Genomic DNA, 25,562 nt, shown 5'->3' on the forward strand with positions numbered 1-25,562 from the left:
TAAAACTTTTTTTCACTAGATGTATAAACTTCTTTGTTTTAAAAGTTATTCATTATTATTGAGTTTTAAGCGTTTTCATGTAAGAATATTAATGTCAAAATTAAATTTTGTTTCAATTATTAACTACGAGTATTGGTATATTTTTATAATGCCATTTCAGAATAAACGGAAGTGAAAATTGATAACTGCCATCATATAATTTCACAAATTTGATCTTCTTTCATAAAAAGTTAGTCAAAGAGATTTAAATGCACTCGTTTACAAAATCAATGTTTCCAGACTTATCTGAATCACCATAATGTGAGAAATTTTGATTTAAATACTTTGGAACAAGATGTTAGCTATTTTATGGCTTAACATGATGGTTTATAAAATAATGTTTCAAAGATTGCACAACTGCATTGCTAATTAACTATCTATCTGTATTCTTGCAACTGCTTGCATCAAATCTAAAAGTGCACAATTACCGAGGGAAGATGTTAATCAGTCATACATCAAAGCACAATATGTGCATATGCTTAGTGCATTTTTGATATTCAACCTATTGCGCATGTTCAATATTTTGTTTTGATGCACTTTACAACCTAAGCTTCAGGTGTGCTTTGATACATTTGTAGACCTAAACATACCTGACAATGCTATTGAGCCGAAAACTGAAGGTATTTGCGATACTGACCTTTGTAGGAGTTGGTTTGATGACAGCGTCTTTTGTTAGTCCAGGATGGGTCAATTTTAATGTGAATGTCCTTAAATATAGATCTGTCCCTTTGAGTAATGAGAATACATTTGCTATTAGTTTGCATATGACGGCAGGAGTTTGGTTTTACACTATATGTGTTTACAAATTCAAACGTGGTACCAACGAATACTATGACGTCTACCCGGAAGCCGAGAAAAGATGTGTAACACGCCCAAACTCTTACGAGTATGAACAACGGTTCTCCGACGGCAGTGCGTTTGGTAAGTCGTCTTTTTCTCTTTTTTTATATTTTGGTTTATTACCTATGTATAAACCCTGTTTCATGCAATTAGTCAAGTAGTTCGTGGTAAGAACAATGACACTAGTAAAATTGTTACCTCAAAGGCGATAACTTTACACTTTCTTGACTCCGAGCATGCGCGATAGGATCTTCATTTTAGATTTCAATTGTTCCCCGAATCAAAACAAAATAGATATTAATAACAATGTACATGTAAGTCATGTGGGTTTTATTTTTTTTTTTACCTTTCGTACAAGGACTGAATAGAGACTTAATATGGAAAATCCAGATCATCTCTTCGATTGGAATTGCCTTTGCATTGCTGGGCTTCATTGGAAGTATTGTCAACACAAGACGTGTTGGAGAATGCAGATGGGCTGGTCTACTGACTTGCATTAGTCTCTTAATTTCAGGTAATATGATAACATGTAATATTTTTGTCCGTGTTTCTTACTTTTTGTAGGGAAAAATAAGTTGCGGGACCTACGGAGGTTTAACTTTATTTTTAAAGTCAGTGAGATATTCTGTAAGCAATATCATATTATAGATAATACTCACATAAAATCAACTAAACTTTCATGATTTACTGACGGTAGAGCCATCGATATGCAAATACAAAAAGGTAAAATTTACGGAAGCCCATTTAGGACCTATCAAAAAATATTTTTGAATTTGATATAACGAATTCTTGAATTTGTTAAAACGAATTTAAATCGTTATAACGAATTGTTGAATCCGTTATAACGAATTAAATTTGTTATAACAAATTTTAGGAATTCGTTATAACAAATTTAATCTGTTATAACAAATTCACTGAATTCGTTATTTCAAATTTCAAAATCTGTTTTTACAAATTAAATTTGAAATAACGAATTCTTGAATTCGTTATAACAAATTAAATTTGAAATAACGAATTCTTGAATTCGTTATTTCAAAGTTTTAATTCGTAATTCCTGTTTTTTAAACTCGGTTATAACATATTTTCACCCAATTTGTGGTAACAAATTTCATGTTTTGGGGAACAAATTAAACGGGGCGGACTTCATTTGTCCCATATCGGCGTACGACGAAATGCGCCGATCAATTGATCGGCGTTAAACGGCGAAATGGTATTAAATGAAGTAAATATAACCATGGTAACAGATGTAACAATTCCAAAAGGCACCTTACTTTATCAGCTTTGCTAGAATTCCTACATAGATAGAAACAAAATATTTAAGAACTATATGTAGCAATGCAGTTTCACCAAAAATACAATATATACAGATTTGTTTCGACGGGTTTCTGTGCAAAATTCCAAAAATTTGTTTAATCAATGCTATCAATCAATGAGCATGCTGATTAATAACATATATATTCATTTTTCATCTCATTACATCACCAAACCGTGAGATTACGCCATACTTAAAAAGAATACCGGTCTAATAAAATTGATATAAGAATAAGGAATCTTTCTTTGAGTATTACTAGTCTCAGGTGATTTTGGCTGGGACGTGTTCAAATCAAATAAAGCTCGACGGGATTTATGAAAGATATGACCACGCTCTGACCGAAATTATCAACTCATAATATTCAAAGAATGATTCCTTATTACTTTAATACTTATATTTATATTATTTCCAATTTCTACACTTTAAAACAAAATTCTAAAACCACTGTTTTTTAATGAATAAAACATGCTATGTATTATTACGCAGCGCAGCCAATACTGTTTTTCGGTTATGCTGTATGACACGCCCATTTTGTGTCGCTCGTTTTTTATGAAATTATTGGGCTGGGTTATCACAGTAAAGGGCACTTAGAAATATTAATATAATATTTTATATGATGTAGCTACCGGGCATTATAACCAGGATGTGCGAATGCGTGAACCAACTTTCCATCAGAACGATGTATAGAATAGGCTATTTTTAGGAGTTGATTTTAATCAACTCTCCTACATGTATGCAGTTACTCAGGCAAACCGAAAGTGAAACAGTGTTTGGACCTAAGTACAAATCAACATTGCTGACAAAATTTAGTTCTAATCGATAAATTCGATGTAATGAGTTCTTAAGCATTGTTTTTCAAGGAAACTTATTTATAGATACCTTGTAAATATTTAGATTTTAAATGGTACGAACAATTTAGATAATTTTTGAAGTCGTACATTTTATATATTCCTACGCCAGAGCTCGTTCAACCAGATGCTCGGCTGTCTCCGTAAATCTCCGACAATCAGAGAGTCTCTCTTGCTCAGTGTCGGTGATTAACGGATACAGCTGAGAGTCTGGTTGAACGAGACTAGAGTTCAATTTTGCTTGGATCCATACAATTTCTCATAACTATTCCGATTACTGATACATAGTTTGATAGAATAGATCTTTGAATATTATACAACATGATTCATATTGGGTTTTCACGAAATTCCTGTGGAAGAATTCTAATTATTAAAAATGTGCGTAATTCAAATACATATAGGAAAGTACATGTACCTGCCATGCAAAGTTACATATCATTGATTTTAAAATAAATAATAATCGAAAAAATCAACTCCCATCAGTTCTTCAATACTTTGATTTTATATAGTACAACCAGGCACTATAACCAGGATGTACGCATGCGTGTACCGACTTTTCGGTAAACGTTTGGGAGGAAATTCGAACTGATATTCGCGCAATTTAAAAACGTATAATAGTAAAATTCGAAATTTACATTATAAATGTTCATTAAAAGAGATAGGAATGTTGTGTACAGAAATTTACATTATAAATGTTCATTAAAAGAGATAGGAATGTTGTGTACATTAGATTTACACCAAAATGTTGTATAAATAATATGTTTACGGTGTGACCGTTGGGGCGAGCGCAGGGGGAACTACAGATTTCTCATCATTGTTAAATGCAACCTGTGGACTTTCCCAACCAAAAACTTTGGCTTTGTCTCGAAAACCTTTACCACCACAATGAACCCGTGGTTTTCAAACATTTATTCCAATATGTCCCACCCTAGGCTAATACACTCACACAAACTACATGTATCAATGAACATTGATAAAATGTTAAACGGACATATCAAAATATCTTGATGTAAAATACAAAGCCGTTTTAGTTTTTTTTATGTAAATATAATTATGTTTTATTTAGCATTCCTTTGCTTTTTATTAATGATCATTAAATCAGTAAACAATAAATTACGTGTCTGTGTTATTTCTCATTTTTGCCCTTGTTCTTATCTGTGTTTTAATTATTTTCCTCTCTAACATCAGTTTTGTTTTAATCTTTTTAAATTTTTATATTTTTTATTTGCTATATATGCGTTGTAGACATTTGCCCTCACCCTTTTTAGTGTGTGATATCCAATATTATTTAAAGATTTGGCCACATATTTAACAGTTTATTTTTTTTCATTATTGTTTTATTCATTTATTACAAAATGACGTGGCTGCACGTAGATCTGATAATTTTCTTTTTTAATAAATGTTTGTCATCTACCTAACCGTAACGTATGCATATATGATTGGATCAATATACAGTAAATTAAGCATGGAACTTGCATGGTTATTTACTAACCAAAAACAAATATCAAACCAAAACTAATCAGCTAAAAAGTCGCAATTAACACTGATACTAAGTACTTCCTACATCATGTGAAGATGCTTGATCCACCTCTAGCGCGAGATCACTTTGACGTCAGACTTAACTTTCTTGCTCTCGACAGTATTCGTAAATGTTCGGATAAATTCGGGGAAGGAAATGACGTCATATGTCAACAAAGGTTCAGATAGGTACAGTTTTTTACGTAAGCAAATGTGTTGTTTACTTCAGTGTTTTTAAAAGGATTTTTTGTTGTTAAATGAAAATGATGTATGCGATTAAGAGTTAAGAATTTTCCGTAGAAACGCTTCCTGTTCCACCATGTTGCTATGCACCGCAAAGGATTATTGGGATATGTAGAACTTTTTCACGTGGCCTCATAAAAATTTATTTGAACAATGTGCAGATTTCAACTCCAATTTTCTCCGGATCCGCTCCTACACGTTGTCTTTGGAGCTCGCTACGCGAGCGGCGCTTCGCGCCGCCTCGCTGCGCTCGCTATTAGTATTTAAGAGAACAAAAAAGAGCAATGTTACAGGAAAACAACAGGCACTTAGCATCGGAGGGGGAGGGGGAGTGGAGTAGAGCAGGGGCAGGGGGACGAGCTAGACTACCCCCTTCAGCACAAGCTTTCTCGCAGCAAACATTTTTCTTAAATTTACATATAAAAGGTGAATTAACAAGGAGTCCCCCCTAATATTTTTGGACCAGGTAAAAACTGAAATGAAAGGGAGGAAATAAACTGTAGAATTGAAGTTTAAGGTACGCCTTACCACATACCCCCACGGATTAGGATTTTTAAATGTTTTAATAGCATAGTGTATGTATCACTAGGGTCAGTGTTCGTATCATCAGGGTCTGTATACCCATAAACTGGGTCAATATTACGATTATCAGGATGTCTATATCTATTACCAGGGTCAGTGTACGTATCACCAGGGTCTGTATGCCCATCACCAAGTCATTAGAACCCATCATCAGGGTCTAAATGCATATCACCAAGGTCAGTGTTCGTATCACCAGGGTCTGCCCATTACCAGGGTCTCAAAACCTATATTGTTATAGGTATTTAGACCCAGGTGATGGGTATACTGGCTCTGGTTACGCGTATACATGTACACACTCTTGTAATTGGGTACACTAACCTTGGTTATAGGTACACCGACTCTGGTAGTACTTACTCTGACCCTGGTAATATGTACTCTGACCCTGGTGATGGGTATACAGACCCTGGTGATGGACACACAGACCTTGGTGAGGGTTATAGATAGAGCTACATGGGGTCAGTGTTCTGACCACCCATACCCCTCCACAATAACCCCCCCCCCAGAAAAAATAGGAAAACAAAATAAATTGTCCTTCTCCTCCTAACCTTGAATTTTTTTAAATTGAATTTAAGCGTAGGTGTTTATAGAACCTGGTGAAAAAGTTCTACATATCCCACTCTGAAGAGGCGTAACTCTATTATTTTTGCATCGATTTCGATGCAGTTTTTGCATTAAATTCTGGTAAATAAATTCTATGAAATAAGTTCGACATTGGCTGGGCTGCATGTACCCTTTTATAAATCAGCATGCTCAATAATTAATAGCATTGACTAAACAATTTTTTGGCATTTTGCGCAGAAACCCGTATATCTGTATATCCTGCACAATATTTTTGGTGAAAATGCGTTGCTACATATATAGCAGTTCTTAAATATTTTGTTTCTATCTATGTAGGAAATCTAGCAAAGCCGATAAAGTAAGGTGTCTTTTGGAATTGTTACATCTGTTACCATGGTTACAGCAACAGCTGTGACAATATGTTCCTCCACTTTTGTTCTTACGCCAGTTTACTTCATTTACCATTTTGCCGTTTCGTCGTACGCCGATATGGGACAAATGAAGCCCGCCCCGTTTAATTTGTTCCCGAAAACATGAATTTTTTTATAACAAATTGGGTGAAATATGTTATAACTGATTTAAAAAACCGAAATTACGAATTAAAACTTTGAAATAACGAATTCAAGAATTCGTTATTTCAAATTTACTTTGTTAAAACAGATTTAAAAATTTGAAATAACGAATTCAGCGAATTTGTTATAACAGATTATATTCGTTATAACGAATTCCTAAAATTTGTTATAACAAATTCAATTCGTTATAACAGATTCAACGATTCGTTATAACGATTTTAATTCGTTTTAACAAATTCAAGAATTCGTTATATCAAATTCAAAAATATTTTTTGATAGGTCCTAAATGGGCTTCCGTAAAAATTAAATAAAAAATTTGAAAAAAAAGAGTTAATAATATGAGTATAATATGGGTTAGGTCGGTTTACAATCTTCGTAATAAAGCTAACATCGTCACAACCCAGTTTATATGAGTGTAAAATGGGTAACTACGTTTATTATATATCTGATAGACGATAATTATAAATGTAAGAGCATGTTAAAATAATCATTGAAGATGTGATGATGAAGGCCAACATGTCAATTAACGTAGTTAGTACTAGCTACACGAATATCATTGGGGGGGGGGGATGAAAAAAACTAATTTTTATTTCATTGCAAATTTACTTGGACTCATTGGAAGATTTTTGATTCAGTTACTTTTATTGGGTAAATTACTTGTAGCAACAAAGCTCAAAGTTGGGCAAAATCAATAAAGTGTTTCTCTTGGAAATGCTTATGTATTAATTTTATGGAAAAATTTGGTTGACAAAAAAATGTTTTTGGCAAAATTTATGACCACACTGAACAGTTTACATCAAAATGAGATAGTTTGGACTTGGATTATAAATTTGTTCTGTCCCGTAAACAGCATACTTCCTCTGAATTTTACCACAACAATGCATTTCTTGGACCAAAAGTAATTTTAAAAAGAATCAAAGTACTGGGAGTACTGAAAGACGGGGTCTTGAAATTGTCCTGGATTTCCTCGAATATGCTTCCAAAATTGTTTGAAAAGTTTGAATTATTTGTTACAATCTATGTTAATTCGGCTTTTTTGCAATTGTCTGATACTTTGTCTAAATTTCACCCAAATCCGGCCTTCATAATTGTAGAAAATTGACAAAACGGTATATTATGTAAAATAAGACCCCAAGGAAAATTTTTAAAAATTACTACTAACCGGGAAAATCAAATAACTATATCAAAGTAGATAATTTTAATCATAAAATTTATTCAATTTTGTGATCCAAGGGAAATTTTAAATCCACAAGTCGGACGGTATCCGCAATAAAAGTTTTATGAAAACCCCAAAAACTCTAAAACTGCTGAATTAACAAACAAAGTGAACATTTGTATACCGATAACAAACACAGGCATCTGACGTTAGAAATATTTTTTTGTCCCCCACCGCAACGCGGTGCAGGGACATAGAAATGCCGGGCGTCCGTCCGTCTGTGGGTCCGTGTGTCCGTGGGTCCGTGTGTCCGTGCGTCCGTCCGTCACACTTTTTTGTAAGCGCTCTCATGCCTACAAATTTTGACGGATTTTCATTAAATTTATACCAAATGTTTATACCACTAATACCTTGGTCAAGATCGAAAATCAGCATTGGTCGATACTTTTTGTTGGAGTTATGGGACTTTGACCACAATAATGACTCAGTTTTGTCCAAAAATTGACCTTGTAAGCGCTCTCATGCCTACAAATTTTGACGGATTTTCATAAAATTTATACCAAATGTTTATATTACTAATACCTTGGTCAAGTTCGAAAATCAGCATTGGTCGATACTTTTTGTTGGAGTTATGGGACTTTGACCACAATAATGACTCAGTTTTATCCAAAAATTGACCTTGTAAGCGCTCTCATGCCTACAAATTTTAACGGATTTTCATTAAATTTATACCAAATGTTTATACCACTAATACCTTGGTCAAGTTCGAAAATCAGCATTGGTTGATACTTTTTGTTGGAGCTATGGGACTTTGACCACAATAATGACTCGGTTTTATCCAAAAATTGACATTGTAAGCGCTCTCATGCCTACAAATTTTGACGGATTTTCATAAAATTCATACCAAATGTTTATATCACTAATACCTTGGTCAAGTTCCTAAATAGCCTTGGTCGATAGACTTGATACTAGTATACTGCTTGACCGGCGGGGGACCCAGGAATTCTATTCTTGTTACAATAAGATTCCAAGAGCTTTGACAATAAAAATATTTGTCACGGTCGTCATTTTGATTTTTAAGACCGACTTATCTGACACGATTTTCTTCATTTGCGATTCATGCAAAATTAATAGGTAAACAAATCCGTTCGCCACTTACTACTATTTTGTGTAAACTCGTGCATCACCTACATGAATTACGATACAACCGTTCCTTTCATTAAAAATCATGCTCCGAAAATCAGAGAGATTGTCAACTCCGCCATTAGCGTGTAAATGTTACGGGACCAACCTTACTTTGAGAACTACAAGTGCAACAGCAATCTTGTATAAGTGATTAAATTTGAACCTGATAGTGAACATGAACATTAACCTGTAAATATTTTAAGCATGATTTATTTATGAAATATTTACAAAAACTCTTTATTTAAGTTTTAAACTACTTTTTTTAAAACTTATTGACTTTTCACAAAGTAATATAATGCATTACTTTACTTATGTAATGGTGATGTAATGCATTACTTCAAGAAATTTAGTAATGGTAATGGTAATTTAATGCCCTAATTCATGAAGTAATGGTAATGTAATGTATTATTTTACAATGTAATTCACCCTAAGCCGGAAAAACATGAACATTTATTTAACATTTAACTTGGTTCTTCAATCGATAAGATTGTATATATTATATGATGTAAAAGTCTTCAAAAATGTATAATCTATTATAGATTTTTCTTACAATGCATTGTTTAAAATTTAAATTCAGTTTAATCAACTAAAGAGTCAACGAACGAGAAGGCAAATTCAGACTTGTTTTTATTTTCTTTGTACAAAATTCCTTTAGAGACGAACAGCAGTCATACCGCAAGTAGACTGGAAGCCAATGAAACACCTATTAAATTTGCAAAACATCTGTGTATAACCCGTCCCGATTTTAACTTCGGCTTGCGCATGAAGTTTGGTAGTATTAAGGTGAAAGATTGTCAAAATAAAATTCACAACATTTCATAAATGGCACATTGCGTTTGGGAACTTTAATTTCGATTCCACCACCAACCTCTTCTATTGATTAATGAGGTCGTACACCAACTGAATCGTCAACGGCGCTGTGCATTCTGTTACGTAACTCATTCCACATTTGAACCCAAGCAAGAATATTTTGATCAATAAAACTATTTGTTTATTTTCTAAATAGAATTTTGTTTATACATAGAAGACTTAAAAAGATTTAATGCGTGTTTTTATAATACATATCTACTGAAATGCATAAAAACTTTGGCACTATTTTCTTACGCGTAGAATAAATTCATGTGTTCTACGCGTGCATTCCGGTTTGAGACTTCGGCTGACAGTAAACCAATAGACGGGGTCACGTGACCCCGTCTAAAAAACAGACACAGGACAGGTTATACAGTGAGTGTATAATATAGAAGATGACAAATGAGTACACTCCACTTTTTATCCCCCCTTCCCCCGCCAAATTGACGATTGCTTAAAACTAATAAAGATTACATATTTGATTGAACTAATGAACAAATTTTGAATTTTAATGAATGAAAATAATTTTAGAATCTTTCCGACGTCTGTAGCGGAATATTTATTCATATTTGTTTATGCACACCAACAATTCATTTTGCTCACATTCTTGACCGGATTCTTCGATTGAAAGGTTTTGGCGAGGTCAAATAAGGCATTTGTTTAAAGTCAAGTTCCTCGGAATAATTGATAAAAAATGGGAAGTGAATGAACATTTTTAGCATAGACAATATCATTCAATCGTGACAAAACTGAGACGGTCATATGCCTTTCCTTACATTTTTGTTCTCACGTGCGCCTAATTAATAATTATAATAATAAGTGTTAGTATGCATCAACTGAGTTCTTCAGATAGAAATATTAATTTTTAATATAAAGTATGTCCCAAGATACTTATGCAGCACATTTGGACGATTTTTAATTACACTTAATTTTAATTTAAGGAGGCCGATTTGGGTTTTTTTTGCGGAAAAACTGCAATAGCATAACTCTTTATTTTTTAATTTAATTTTCTTTGTAATTTAAACCAACTCTAGTTTATTTGCGAAGGTTCATGAAAATTGACCGTCTGGTTCTTTTTAGGGACCATCTCAAAATAGAGGTACATTTACTATAGTAATATATAGGAAACTGTCATTTTCCGCACATCAAAGCAGTTAAAAAAAAATACTACAATAGCTTTTTTTCTCAAATTGTTATATATGATTAGTAATATTCCTTAAGTACACATACCTGGCTGTGAAAGAAGTGCAATTCATACAGACGAAAGGGGAAATGTCTAAGATACCCGGTATCCCCATTGACATCATCTGTCACTCGGAAAATATCACATTTCGTACGGATATTTATGATGGAAAATGTTGACGTCTATTCGCCATTCAGAATACCTCGTAAAATTTTTTAGCGTTACCAACCGGGTTTTTTTAAAATCTAATTGCAAAATAACGGTAGACTTTTTATTTTTTAGCTCTGTATTGAAATCTGACAAGCTAAAGGATGGGCTTCAAAGAGGAAATATTAGAATATTTTCATAGTATTGAATGGACATCGTTTGAAATCGAATGTATTTGTAAATATCGGATAATGTACGAAAATGTGGTGTATAAATATCTTGGGACAGGATATAGTAAAATTGTCATTTAATCTCACATTTAATATTCTACAGATTTGATTTTTAACCACTCATTTGTTGATTAAAGGTGGAACCTATACCGTAGCGATAATAAAGACAGCCATGGCAACCCCGATGTCACAACAAGTCTTCTACAGCAGCACGGTTTTTGAAGATGTCCAGTTCTATTGTCCATGGGGTCTCATTTTGGGAATAATTGGGTGTTTCTTTACATTCGTCTCAGTCTCTGGTCCCATGGATGTACTAATCCAAAATAAAACACACAATGACGTAAACGATTACCAGACGTTGAAAAATACAAACCAAGGAATCCTTCAACGATATTCCTACCCTATTATAGTACCACCAGGATACCACGAGACGTTTGGGTTGAAAGTACCGATTGTTAATTGATGACAAAAAAGAGGATAATATCACCAAGTAAATGACTCACAGAGTGCATCATTATAAAAATTTTTTTTGTAGTTTGGTGCTAGAACATGCTTGAGTTTTATATCTATTTAATGGCCATGAGGACGATAGCAAGTTTTTTGCCCCCCGAGACAGGAACTATTTGACGAGGCGAAGCCGAGAGAAGTACATGTAGTTGATGTCGAGAGGGACAATAAACTTCCCAAACAAAAATTTTTCTTAAGAAATCATATCAAAATCACTTAAAAATCATATCCAACTCACAAATTCATGATTTTGTTCTATGATTTAGACATGATCCATTAAATGAATCATACCCAAATCATAGGTGACAAATAAGGAAGTATGATCCTGATGTGGTTTGTTTCTTGGTTTTGAGTCTGCTATGATTTTCTTGTGATTCTGGTATGTGCTATTATCTTAGAAGGCAACAGAGCATGCGTTTGAAATGATTCGTTAATTGCCAGATAAACTGACCACTAAGAATTAAGATTTCTGCATAACAGGAAGTTGAGTTGCAAATTTTGAATGTTCATCTTGGAGCCTAAATGTGATGTACATGTCAGGAAAATTTGTTATTGTTGGGCATCTTGCTCTATCTTGGCATATTTATAAAGTGAATTTATGGAAGTATTTTGGGGGGATATATTCTTATTCACTTGAGGTAAATAATATTTTATAAAGACTAATTTACAATACACTATCAAGTGATTTATTAAGTGAAGCAAGCAACTAATGCATGGATGTACATGTATCGTTAGTTCAGACCGGGAGCTACAGACCTGCAGCTAGGTTTTGAAATGCATACATGATATTTTAATTTGAACAATTCATGTAATAATTGCTAGAAGAGTTTGAAATAACAGTATAATTATCATCTAAATTATCGAAGACTTTGATCCTGCATTCTAATTCAGATTATATTGGCTTAACGATATAGTACATGTGACATTTATGTATACTATTTTTCATATTTGGTAATTGTCAATGTATTTCAAAAATTAAAAGTATATAATTGTCTGTTGCAAAATATTAATTAAGTGGTCATTTTTTTCTTTAAGAAATTATTGTATAATTGTCCTTTAACAGGTCATATAAGGATCATGGTTTTGATATGAGTTGTTAGTTACAACAGATCATACCAGGACCATGGTTTTGATACGAGTTGTTAGTTACAACAGATCATACCAGGACCATGGTTTTCTTGCAATTTGTTTAGTTTAACAGATCACCCGAGAATCATGATCCATTAACTCATTTGCATGTGAAATTTTCCTATACCGAAATCATCTCAAAACCATGATTTACACACAAGCCATTGATATGATCCCGTAGGCTATTTTTTCTGTTTGGGTTGCTATCGTCTCTCTAGTCAGTAAATAGGTATTTTATTATACCGATGAAAACTTCATTTTGTTACTTGGTAACAAATTAGAGTTATCAAACTTTGCATTTAACTTAAATAGGTATTTTATTATACCGATGAAAACTTCATTTTGTTACTTTGTAACAAATTAGAGTTATCAGACTTTGCATTTAACTTAGCAACTCGATTACACCAGAGTTGTTTCGAGATTAAAAAAAAAGGAATCGAATACCGCCGGTGAATATTACCGTAGGCAGATAGCATGGAAACTATTTCAAGGTTAGATAGAAAAGCGTGTTTATATGTTGTAATAAACATAGAAAGTATATAGAATTGTATAATTTTAAAGACTATTTAGAACCATTTTAACAGCACCTTGAACTTTCGGTAGAACGTAACTATCTATTTCTTGCATCAAAACAAGTTAGAACCGTTTTAACAAGCCCTCGTACATTTGGTAGGACGTAATTATTTATTTCTTGTATCAAAACAGTTTTAAAAATGACGCTGGTTTTGAGTGAAATATACACAGATTAAGGATGGCCTTTACTCAGAATGAAAAAAAAAATCAACTGATGATAATAAAAAAAATATCGATCTATTGTATGTTATAGACCTTTGACTGTAGAGTTATTTTTCACTTTCAAATGAGAAGGTCAATGACCTACTTTTTTAGGTTAATGGCCATTGAATATTTTTGAAAAATCAAGAAAAATCCCATAAAATTTTACAATACGATTGAAGTTTTCTTAATTGTAAAAGTATTACAAATAATAAAACACTTTAAAAAATGAAATACAATTTATAAATTATAGTGGCACTAAATATGTACAAAGCATTCATATTTAAGCAAACATTTTAAAATATATTCCAGTCCGAATCTCCTCTATCAATTTTCAAACCACTAACCAATTTTGATCCAATTTTACAAAAACTTGAATCATGATAATACAAAAACAATTATAGTATTGAACTACCCATATTGACCTTATTATGCTGGCATAAAATTTATATGAGGTCAGTTATCAAAATTTTAAGATATGGCAGCTTTTATCGTTTTAAAGCATTTTTCAATATTTTTGCAATTCGTGCCAGACGATTATCTTTAAGTTAATGAATAAGTGAGGTAAAACCAACAGAAAATATGCAAAATATAGACTAAAATATAAACTCTTATAAAATCTTAACTTTTAATATCAGAGTACTGCCAAAAAATGTTTTAGCGAAAACAAAATTTACAAGATTTAGTCCGAATTTCCTCTGTTTGGCTAAAAGTCTATTTTTGTTTGAGCCTAATTCCAAAATAAAGTAAAAATATCGAATAATTTGTCAATAATAATTCATTTCTATATCATAAAAGCTTTTTTGTTTAGAACAAATTTTACTCATTACATTGAATCCGAATTTGAGAACTCAAACCCTGAGTAAACAACACCCTTAAGTGAGTGGTCTTAGCTCAAAGGCCAGACAAATCTTGTTTTCAAAGACTCATGTCTGAGCACGGTATAAATATCACATGGAAACTTTGCCTCATTTTAAAGAATTATTTTACGTAGAGCATAGAGGACATCAATTAAAAGCGTGTAAATGAATATACTTTTTCAATAAACTATGTTTGTATAAACATATGTTCAGTAATAAATCTCCAAATTATGCTAATTGAAAATTGGAGATTTGAAAGATTTTATATTAAGTTTGGTTTTGACTGACTATAGATAAATATCGGGTTGATCAATCTCATAGACGGCGAGGCGAAGCCGTTATGTTTCCATACTCAGTAACAAACCTAAAAGGTGTTTGTTTTTCCGAGGACTAACAAGTGAGACATTTATTTCACAAAAAGCGATTATCTTCAAAAATTCATTTGAAAGAGTCCCTATATCTCATTCAATTTAAGACATGCAAACTCTTCAAAATTCTTACCTTTCAAATTGCCTTGAAAATCTTTGCTGCAATGTTTTGTTGTAAATATTAACTCCGCTTCAGACATTACATGACATAAATTCAAAGGGCAATTACTCTAATTTAAAAGTAATTATCAAGGGCAACTACTTCAAATATCTTAAGAACTTACGGAACTAGATTTCTGTACTAAATATAATGAAATGTCGAATTGAGTAGGCGAAGCGTCAGCAAATTGCCGAATATTAATTCTCACCAGACGGACATAGAGATATACTAGTATCCGGCAGTCACGTGTCATGTTTAATCCAATGAAAGTGTGATATTTTAGTCCGAAAGAAAAAAATACATGATATGGACATAATATGGCATCTTTGTTTCCTTTGTACGGATATACATGTAAAGTTTCTTTTCTCATTATTTTCCTTTTGATCCAAATGCCAACAATTTGGAAATAAGACATTAGAAATATTACCCTTCCCCGCTATTTTTGCATTTTTAGCATTAAACGGCTTTATTCAAGCAGTTTTCCTTCAGAAAACTTTGAGCGGTTGCCGGAAGAAACTAAATATGTTCATCAGATATGTTTTTCCAAGACTTATATGTGAAAAAAGGTTGTTCTTGTTCAAAGCGACGCTTTATATTTCCCATTTAAAAAATGTAAATTTTTAAATGAATTTGATTGAACTACAGAAAAGCGTCACGTCTGACGTCGTATACTGCAAGTAAGTGGCAAAAGATCAAATAAATGGGTGAAAAATTAACATGTTTCATATCAAACTGTTCTAAAAAATAACATAACAATCTAATGGACCTGAAATATGGGGGCAAAATTTGACTATATGATATATAATTCTTTACTTTATATCTTAACCTTCCCCAAATCCCTTTCTTGCATTTTAGTATAATTAAAACAGTTTTGACCATGAAGATAAACTAAAAAGATATGTCCATATCGATTTGGTGAAAATATTAAGCTGATTATTGTTGTTTCACGTCTTGTCAAACTTCTTTCAGTTTTGTTCAGACTGTTGTACTGCAGTAGATGACGATGAAAAGTGAATTGAAATTACATTGCGCCAATTCATTCTAACTGTACGAGTATATAAAGCAGAAAGGACATTATGCAATATAAACTTTGGTTATTTTAATCTGCGAATAATCAAATTCTTTATCCTGATTATGAGTTGTTGGTTTTCTACACGAGTTTACGACAAGTTATTATAATATGACTGTACACCATTTAATAACTAAAATAATTATTGTATCTGTACGATAAAAAGAAAAAAAAAAGAAACGCGATTGTTTGCTAATCGTGCATGTGTCTTGAGTTAAAAATATATACAAATAGTTTACAAAGTATAATTAGATAAAATATCGGATAGTCTAACAAAACTGTGACAACATATTAATTACTTATCCCATATACATATAAACAACAAAAGTTCATAAACAATTTCTCTCTTTCTTTGAAGCAGTTAATTACTATTATGCAATAACTATTTATAACATTTAATAATATGCTTATAATATATATCTTGTGATTGGAATCGTAGGAAAAGACACATTCAATGCCTATGTATTAATAACAAATCAAAATATTATTTCTATATTTTTTTTCAGAAAACGGGCTAAGCAACAATCTGCAGCTTATTACCCATGTTAGTGATAAATAGAAACATGTTATTTGAATTCTAAAGTTGGCTAATGCTTTCGTGTGAAAAAAATTAAAACATACAATGTAATATAACTTGACTTTAGCTGCGTTGCCTCTACAAATGTAAAAATCTGACGACGAATAACTAGTGCACTGCATAATAGAATACACTATTAAAGTGGTCTGAAATGATGAACATTAATTGACATAAGGAGTATATTTTTTTTAATCATTGCGGTCTTTTCTTTGATTGTGAACTCTTAGGTGGAAGGCCGTAACAGGATCGCATCATTAAGTCAAAGTAACAGTCATCGTCTATGGTTGCACTAACTCCGGCGTAGTAATTCATGAATTCGTCACGTGTGACTTTCCCATCCGGGTTACCGGGCGTGTCGATGCTGTCAAGGAAACTTCGGAGTACCTCGTCCTCTGTCCATTCTCCTGACTGATATTTCGGATGGCTTCTAGCATTGGTTGCATACACCACTAAAACAAAACGAAATGAAAAAAACATGTTACCACAAAGCATTGCTTTTATGTCATGTTTAGTTATTTGTAATACATGTATTTACATTTTACATGTATTACAAAAGAAGGAAGTATAAAGGTTTATAAGACGTTACAAAAATTCTTTAAATAATACATGTGAAATGTTTATTATTATTATTTAGGGAAACTTCCCACTCTTTGTTTTTAAATGATAATGGTACCATATAGTATAGTAGGTGTGCATTATTTTGCCATGTAATTCACCAGATGACGCGGTTATATATATCTTGAGTACTTGGGCCATTAAGTATTGGAGTTGGTAGGCACCGTTGTCCTTAATAAATTATTCATTAAAGTTCACTTCGCTAACTATTACTGCGTGAACAAGAAGACTATAAATTAAGAAGATTTGATTAAAATCTACAGGTGTTTGATTGTCTTTTCCTAGAAGCCAGGCTGGTGATTATTTTTCAGTTTCTCCTGGGAGATTAGGAAAACTCTGGGAGCCAATTTAATCGTGGGCGAAGTATTCCCCAGATAATAATTAAAGGTAACTAAACACAGAAGTTTGATACTTTGCTCTCCTAGAATACTTTAATAATTCACAATGTTTATAACAATAAAAATGGGTATAAATTTTATTCGATGTAATAAAAGCATTATACTGGAAAACTTTCATAAATATAGATTTATGATATATTTTTTTAAACATTTAAACGATGGTAATTATAACAGTAAACGTATATATTTGATGATTGGTTCTATTAATTAGATTTGGTTCGATTTCTACAAGTTCTATTAATAGATTTTGTTCGATTTCTACAAGGAACAAAATACTACACATTGTTAGCTGAGCGAATAACCAAGAGGTATGTACCGTATATTTAATAGATTTGTTGAGCTGAGAAGCGATTCAATTAACCAAAAACACTTTATATCCATTCTTTTTAAATTCAGATTATAACACAAGAATAACACTGATCAATATTAAAAAATTTACAACGGTTACGAAATCTGTATGCGCCACGATATGTATATGTTTTGACTGTATATTCTGCATACTCATCTGTGATGTGAATACAAAAAACAAAAAGTGCAACATCTGCTGCCCGCATTAACTGTTTACATTACAGACGATAAAGAATCCCAAGAAAGAACGCCTGCCTATGTTTTAATTTCATTATTTACTCCAAATTTACAATTGAATACCTTTTAGATCTTCTAAATTCAAATGCCCATCGCCATTTACATCCCATTTGTCGAATGCCTCCATTATCACATTTTTCCGATTTTGAGACATTTTTGGCCTCAACCTGCTGAGAAACTCGGAAAAATCTATAGTTTTGTTTTCATCCATGTCAAAAGATAGGAACAAAACATTAAGATCGCTGTCATTCAGTTGTAAACCATACACGCTAGTCCCATTCCTAAGTTCTTCCTTGGTCAACCTTTTGGAGAAGTCGATGTCCATTTTCCTGAAGACGACGCCGAGATCTTTTATACCCCCACATCCTCGGGACAGGCACTTGCTGCGTAAGATATCAAACAACTCACTTGCGCGATCTGCCATCTCTTTCTTCCAAGTACAATACATTGCTCCAGCCAAGTTTTATATATATATAGCATGTGAAGAGGTCAAATGTTACCCACGTTTACACATATCGTTTTTTTTTCTTAAGAGTTCCTCCAATGTAAATAAATGTCCAGTTCCAAAACACACAGATCAAGTTAAGAAAAAGTCGAAAAAATTAACACCTGTCGTCCCATACAATTGACTTTTTCAATAATGTGATTTCCAAATAGTTTTAAAATGCTCTTTTCTTTGTGTTTATTGTGTCACTGTTTCCATGACAAGTATCAGAAATCCTTCCCGTTACCCGTAACGATTTCCAATATTGAGCAGCAAACAGGTGCTTTGGCGAGTCAAGCCACCCTTTATACTTATTTTTATACAAATGACACTTTATTGATTGATTTTAAATGTTTTAATATTTTTGTGCTATCATTAATAATTCAGACGAAGTATAATTTCTGAAAACGTTTTAAGTTACTATTTGTATCTAGCTAAAGTTATTTGTAGAACTGTTCAAGGCAGCTAATAGAGAACTTCACATAAATGTTATAAAGCTTATACATCAAATTATGTCAAGCTGCTTTGCTTTATATGTAGGTGTGTCTATAAATGCGGGTGTTTAATATCTACGCTACAGTTGATAAAACTTATCAATACCTTCTAATATAAAACAAGTAACGCTTCTTTCATTTAAAACTGAAATCAATGAAAATGAGAAATTTAAATCAAACACAATCATAAAACATTTCATAAAGGCCGAGAAATTCAGATCATTGTTGTCTTGAAAAGTTAAATGAATGAGCAATTTATGGATGAAATTCAAAGAAACTACATATTTAGAATTGTCTTAATCATTAGAGTTTTTTTTTCTAGTATTATTTTTATCCACTTTGTTTCGTGATTTAAGGTTAGATCAATTCCTGTAGAAGATTATTGTACCAGTTCTCAAAATAAATCTCTTAGCTTTGACTCCTAAATGTATCAAAGGACACTACTCCACCTATGAATACCATTTACTTTTTGACGAAGAGATCTTACCAGAATTTTACATTTGAGGAATATGATCTAACTAAAACTAACATGGGAAAATTTCTCATTTCTATCATAACTGATTGCATCAACAAAACCATATGCCGAACTGTTATTCAGTATCTGAGTAGGGTCTTGAATGAAACTGACACGAACTTGATTATGTAAAATTACCCAATGATTTTGATCTATTTTGCGATTTTTATGTCAGTCTTTTATCTTCGATCAAATCTTCAATAAATCTACCCGAATGTGTTATAATCTTCCACAACTATAATTATGAAAAGTGCTTTCTACATTTGTCGGTGAATTATACACCTACTGGTTGTCATGTGTATGCAGTAACTATAAATAATAAATATCCAAATGTAACTGTTTATTGTCTGTTTGCAATTATTTTACTCGTCGGGACTACTCTTTCAATTTAGCGTCCATATTTCGGCATCTGTATCACACATGCTAATGGGCATGCAATCTATTATTGAAACTCGAATATCTAATTTTCGCTACAGGTTTAAGCAGTTGGAATACAATGTACATTTGAAATATTAACAACCATATTATATTTTTCACAAAAGATATGTGTAAAATTGTAATTATTTTCTGTGCTCAAATCATGCGAAGAAGAGCAAATTCGCATTTCATATGAAATTATGAAAAAAATATTTCAATGGCACGTTGTCTACCTTAGCTATCCGCTGGAAAAAGTTAATCGACTAATGGTATCATCAATCAATGCAACGTCGTCATTTGATCGTGTGCTATAGGAATACATGTCTTTCACATAAAAGGTATAATTATACCAATAAATCTTTCAATGTTCACATGATGTTTCAGTGCACGATGGTGTCCTATTATTTATATATCTATTTTTTTTTATTTTCAAACGAAGTAAGCCATTGTTTGTATGATGTTTTACGTCTTCTCCTGAATCAGAGTATGGAAATTCGGCGACACGACCAAGGATCACGGAGTAGCCTTTGTAAAGCAGTAGTATGAAATACTGTCCTTTTTTTTTTTTTTTTTTTTTTTTTTTTAACAATTGGCCGTTATAATCAACAACATTTGTCAGGCTGTAATCACTGATCGTTGTGCCTCAGTACATGTATCATTCGTACATTCGCTTTTTCTTTACACATTGGACTAAGTCGTTTACCAGATACGGAAAAAAAAGTTTATGCTGAGAAAAGGTTCTGTATGGCTATGACATGAAAGTGTTGTATTGTGATGTTAATATGGCATCATTGGCATTGACACAGATAGATATAGATGTACGTAATTGTTACTAGTTAAATACAATCTTAATGGATCTAAAGTAGATCTTGGATCTTGATGGAAAATTTCATCATCAGGGAACCCGAATAGGCTTTGAAGAATACATCTCGTGATAATGAACATTGCCACTTGATTTAACATGCAAAGTAATGACGAGGATATAAGCCTGAGTGGAACCATTCTGTCGACATTACAAAAAGTTAAAATCGTCCATCCTCCTTTTTCCTGATATGGATTCAGACAAATTGTTCCTTACGACCAATTTTTTTCAAAAGAGTAGTTAGACATGCTTTAGTAAAATTAAAAATAAAAGTTAATATTTCTTTTCGAATTCCAAGATTAAAATTCTGAAAACTAAAACTATCATAAACTGTTCGAAAGGTTCCAGACAAATTTTAAGTATTAAACGAAGGCACTTAAGTTTTATTGATTGGATTGCTTTTCAGATGTTAACATCGCTGCTGCACAAAAGTTGTTTATCGGGCTAATATTACGCAACAAATATATATTACATGAATTTATGACACAAGCGTACACCAAGAGAAAAAGATTCTTTTTGTTTCAGCTCTTATTTCATGATTGATTTTCTTTTCTCTTTCTATCGTAACAGGATCGGATGGAGTCCCTAATAATACGTTCTTATCACTTTTTTGGAAGTTCGTCTTTACCCGTTTATAGCTGTTTCCATGTGAAAAAACACGAATTCAAAATACACGTCATTCCGTGCTTAAAATACCATCATTTTCATACCCTATTTTTTTATCCGATATAAAATGATAGATTTACTACTTTTCTCATCATGAAACTTCCAAAAAATAGTGTACAAGATAAAAGACCAGCTATAAACAACAGTACCTACCCTTCATATCTTCAACATTCAAAACATCATCCTTCGTGACATCGAGCTTATCAAACGCTTCATTGATGACCACCTTTCTGTGGGATTTCATGGGTGGCTCCAATGCCTTCATAAATTCCAAAAAATCGATGCCACCGCTGTTATCCTTGTCCAGGGCTTTGAATAATCTCCGCAGGTATCCTTCTGACATTCGTATCCCATAAGACTCAATACCTATTTTCAGTTCTTCAAAGACAATTCTCTTTGAAAAGTCGATGTCGAGACTTTTGAAAGCTAGAGCCAGACCTCTCATTCCTCCATAGCCTTTCTTTAAAACTTGTGCCCTCAAAGCTTCGATCAGAGTTGCCGTTGTTTCGTCCATTGTCAATACTTGCATAGAATGCAAATTACCTAGACTGATTTAGTTCGGAAACGATCATAATATTGTTCTTGTTCAAAACGAAAATAGATATAGCAGTCAGCGAGAATACAATAGGCTTCATTTACCATTGGAGCGTGGCAACAATTTTCTGTCGCTAGATAAAATGTAAATTATTAATTAAATCCATTGTCCTACTGCACATCGAAGAGTCCTCGGAGAGCTTTGGGTATTCCTTACAAGTTAATTATCCAAATACATTTTTCATAGTTGTTGCAGCATATTAGTGTGTCATTCCGAAAATCGTTAGCATTTGACTCCTAAATATGAAATGAAAAGTTAATATCTTCAGTGCCGAGGAAGATCCAGGATAAATGCTCTTGAGGAGATCAATGTCTTTAAGATATGTGTAAGCTTTACTGATTTCGAGTGCTTAGAAGCGAGGTGTATGATCTTAAGTAGCCGCACACACAGAAGAATGAAACAGAAAGCTGTTTAAATCCTACTCGAGCCGTTTCTCTCCTTGAATCACTTTCGAAATCACATAGTTGACATGGAATTTTAAGTCGTCCTGTTTTTCACATAATTAATGGTAGCAATAGAAGTCAAAATGCATTTGTTTACAATTATGATGCTAATTAAAAGACGAGAATATTCTTGAGCTCTAATGCATTACGGCGCTTGCCACAAATGCCTTAATACTAGAAGCGTTTGCTACGCCGCGTTTTGCCATAACATAACAAAGTCAGTGTAAACTTCTTTCACCTAATTCAATTATCTAAAACATACCAAAAAGTTTCGTTGATAGAATAAAAATTCAAAACATTTTGAAAATTTCTAGAAGTGAAGTTTGATTTTTAGTCGGGCTCATTGCGTAAACATTTGACTGTCTATGGCTACGTCGCACAGTTTGCCAGATGTTTACTGAACGACAGTTGAAATCGTTCTTCGCACGAAAATATGGTCATAACTTTAAAGAGAACGTATAATGTATATGTATAACATACCATTTGGTCATTTTAATTTTACATCTTATATATATTTAAACAACACACGGTAATCTTGTTCTTTATAACTTTCTAAATACTTCAAGTTTGCAGCGTAAAAAGTTGCTGAGCGGCCGAATACGTTTTTAACACTGATAGTTTAGGTCATTCTTTAATAATAGATCCTGTTATCAAGCTGAGCGACAGAATTGTTGCGGGAATTCTTAAAAGAGCGTGTACATTAGTTAAACTTAGTTAAGGTAAAATATCTGACCCTCCCAAGATTTATTATTTGGTATCAATAAATATGTACAAAAACGGTTATAAACTCAGTTCATTAATAATGACTCAATGTGTCTATTTAGTCTGATATAATACAATTTTTTTAAAACGATTTCAATACACATTAAATGAGCCCTATTATCTGTTCTTTGGGTAATCTAAATAATGGTTTATATGTTCCTCCAAGGATTAAGAAAAAACCCACAGTAAATGATAATGGAGTCTGTAGGATCGTTAAACGTTGCCAAAAAATTAACTTTGAAACTACATATGTAGTGATGGATGACTAAGTAAGATCACACGAGTATTTGGAATTTCAGAATATTGTTTTTACGATTCACAGAGCTTGCTGACATTGAGGCGGTGCAAAAACGCAACATGATTTTTGCTAATTATGGACTTATTTGAAATAAACATACAGGCATTCATATGTTCTATATAAAATCTGAAAACATATATCTCTGGAAAAAACAGTATTTTAACTAAATATATATTAAAATCACCGACTAATTATAAAAATTTAAATGGAAAAAATATAAACAGACGAAAATTAAAGCCTTCATTTTTTAACATTTACAGTGTATTTATTTTAAGTAATTTCTTTTTTCTCAAGTTCGTTATCCCCGGGTTTTGCTTATGGTACACCAGGATTGTGGTAGACCTTCATACATGTACACCATATCGGTATCACCAAGGGTAGATTTTCATACATGTACATCATATTGGTATTACCAAGGGTGTCATCATTAGCTCTCTCATTACAGGACCAAACTGAGTGTATGAATGACCACAACCCTCATTTGATCAGATATATCACTTTTACGGGTAAACGACTCAAAACTGAAGTTACTGTATTTATTTTGTAGTTTCTTACACTAATTCGTGTATCATGATCTTATCACGTGGCCAATTTTTATCTGTGAATATTATGATAAATGACCTTGAACAAAAACAGAAACTTTCGGGAAGTTTTATATATTTGAAAAAGACAGTTTGTGATCATAACACATTAGGTATGCTTATAGTATTTTATCTGTAGGAGAAATCATAAAATTAAGTGACTGAAACACGAAACAATATTTTACATATACATGTACATCAGAATGCTTATGACTGTTATTCGGTGAAAACATTTCCATGCATTTGGGAAACTAACAACATGTCTGCATAATTTTGTCTAGTAACAGCAAATGACATATTGTCGCCTATATAATCTGGATCTAATTGGCTTTTGGTATCAGAGGACCATCAATGACCTTTAAACCCAAATGGAAATTTAGTAATTTTGTCCTCTTGAGAGGCAGCCCGTAACGATCAGGACTTTTTCTCTTTGCTACGAGAATTCCTCATTGTTGTCATTGATCGTCTATAAGAATTACCAAGATTTTCAGGATGAAAAAGTAGCAACTGTATAGTCCCTCCAGAAAAGACCTCTCACATTATATTAATAAAGCTCAGGCGACGATCCATTAACTTGCCTATAACCCACTTAACTTTCATCAATTATATAGACTATAATTTAGAACTAATATTACCGTAACTTTTAAAAAGAAATTTGGTTTAATGCCTACAATAAAGCATGCGAGCATACTCTGACGTTGCGCCAGTCTGTATGAGGGAAATTGGAATAACGTTTATTGATATTGTGTTTGAGACGAAAGGTTTAGTGGTCATCAAAAGTTGTTTTTGCTCCGAAATAAAATTCGTAATATTATGATTTAAAATTACCTCAAATTCAAGTTCATAGGTTCCAAACTGATAAATTTGGAATATCGGGTTTGTCGAGAAAGTCTTACAATTGCTAATCGTGGATCGGTTAATCGCAATTCGTTCCGACCGATTAACCGGTTACTTGTATCAACATACGCAGATTTTGACAAGTTTTTTATTATATTAAATATTAATTGTTATAAACATCACAGAAAACCCGATAGTATAATACTCTGTTTATGTGTAAATAAAAATATAACATTAACATTATATATCATGGTAATTTTTCAAACAGAAATCTTTAACAACGAGCAAACAGTCATGAAATAATTT

At 32.5% G+C, this 25,562-nt stretch overlaps 2 protein-coding genes across 3 annotated transcripts; one reads left to right on the top strand and one right to left on the bottom strand.

Annotated features, from left to right (window-relative positions):
- Positions 1-635: 635 nt before the first annotated feature.
- Positions 636-11,729, top strand: LOC128168176 (uncharacterized). Its single transcript, XM_052834308.1, has 3 exons — positions 636-960; positions 1,238-1,393; positions 11,400-11,729. The coding sequence occupies exons 1-3, from the start codon at positions 636-638 to the stop codon at positions 11,723-11,725; spliced, it is 807 nt and encodes a 268-aa protein (XP_052690268.1). The 3' UTR covers positions 11,726-11,729.
- Positions 11,730-16,098: 4,369 nt separating this feature from the next.
- LOC128164939 (calcyphosin-like protein) lies at positions 16,099-22,737 on the bottom strand. Of its 2 annotated transcripts, none has more exons than XM_052829053.1 (2): positions 21,894-22,737; positions 16,099-17,154 (listed from the first exon to the last, which is right to left on the bottom strand). In XM_052829053.1, the coding sequence occupies exons 1-2, from the start codon at positions 22,267-22,269 to the stop codon at positions 16,898-16,900; spliced, it is 633 nt and encodes a 210-aa protein (XP_052685013.1). In that variant the 5' UTR covers positions 22,270-22,737; the 3' UTR covers positions 16,099-16,897. The 2 variants fall into 2 exon arrangements, with proteins under 2 accessions (XP_052685013.1, XP_052685011.1); XM_052829051.1 differs by lacking the exon at positions 21,894-22,737 and adding an exon at positions 18,367-19,013 and having other exon boundaries at positions 16,131-17,154.
- Between the last annotated feature and the right edge of the window lie 2,825 nt (positions 22,738-25,562).

Source organism: Crassostrea angulata, chromosome 10 (assembly GCF_025612915.1).
Source record: "Crassostrea angulata isolate pt1a10 chromosome 10, ASM2561291v2, whole genome shotgun sequence".
NCBI lineage: Eukaryota > Metazoa > Mollusca > Bivalvia > Ostreida > Ostreidae > Magallana > Magallana angulata.

Excerpts from the sequence above, each read along its gene's own strand:
- LOC128164939 (XM_052829051.1), bottom strand. The coding sequence starts at position 18,751 with ATGTATTGTACTTGGAAGAAAGAGATGGCAGATCGCGCAAGTGAGTTG. Across the intron at positions 17,155-18,366 it reads GAATTTAGAAGATCTAAAAG|TGGTGTATGCAACCAATGCT; the intron begins GTATTCAATTGT and ends GTTTTGTTTTAG.
- LOC128168176 (XM_052834308.1), top strand. The coding sequence starts at position 636 with ATGCTATTGAGCCGAAAACTGAAGGTATTTGCGATACTGACCTTTGTA. Across the intron at positions 961-1,237 it reads CTCCGACGGCAGTGCGTTTG|GACTGAATAGAGACTTAATA; the intron begins GTAAGTCGTCTT and ends CTTTCGTACAAG. Across the intron at positions 1,394-11,399 it reads CATTAGTCTCTTAATTTCAG|GTGGAACCTATACCGTAGCG; the intron begins GTAATATGATAA and ends TGTTGATTAAAG.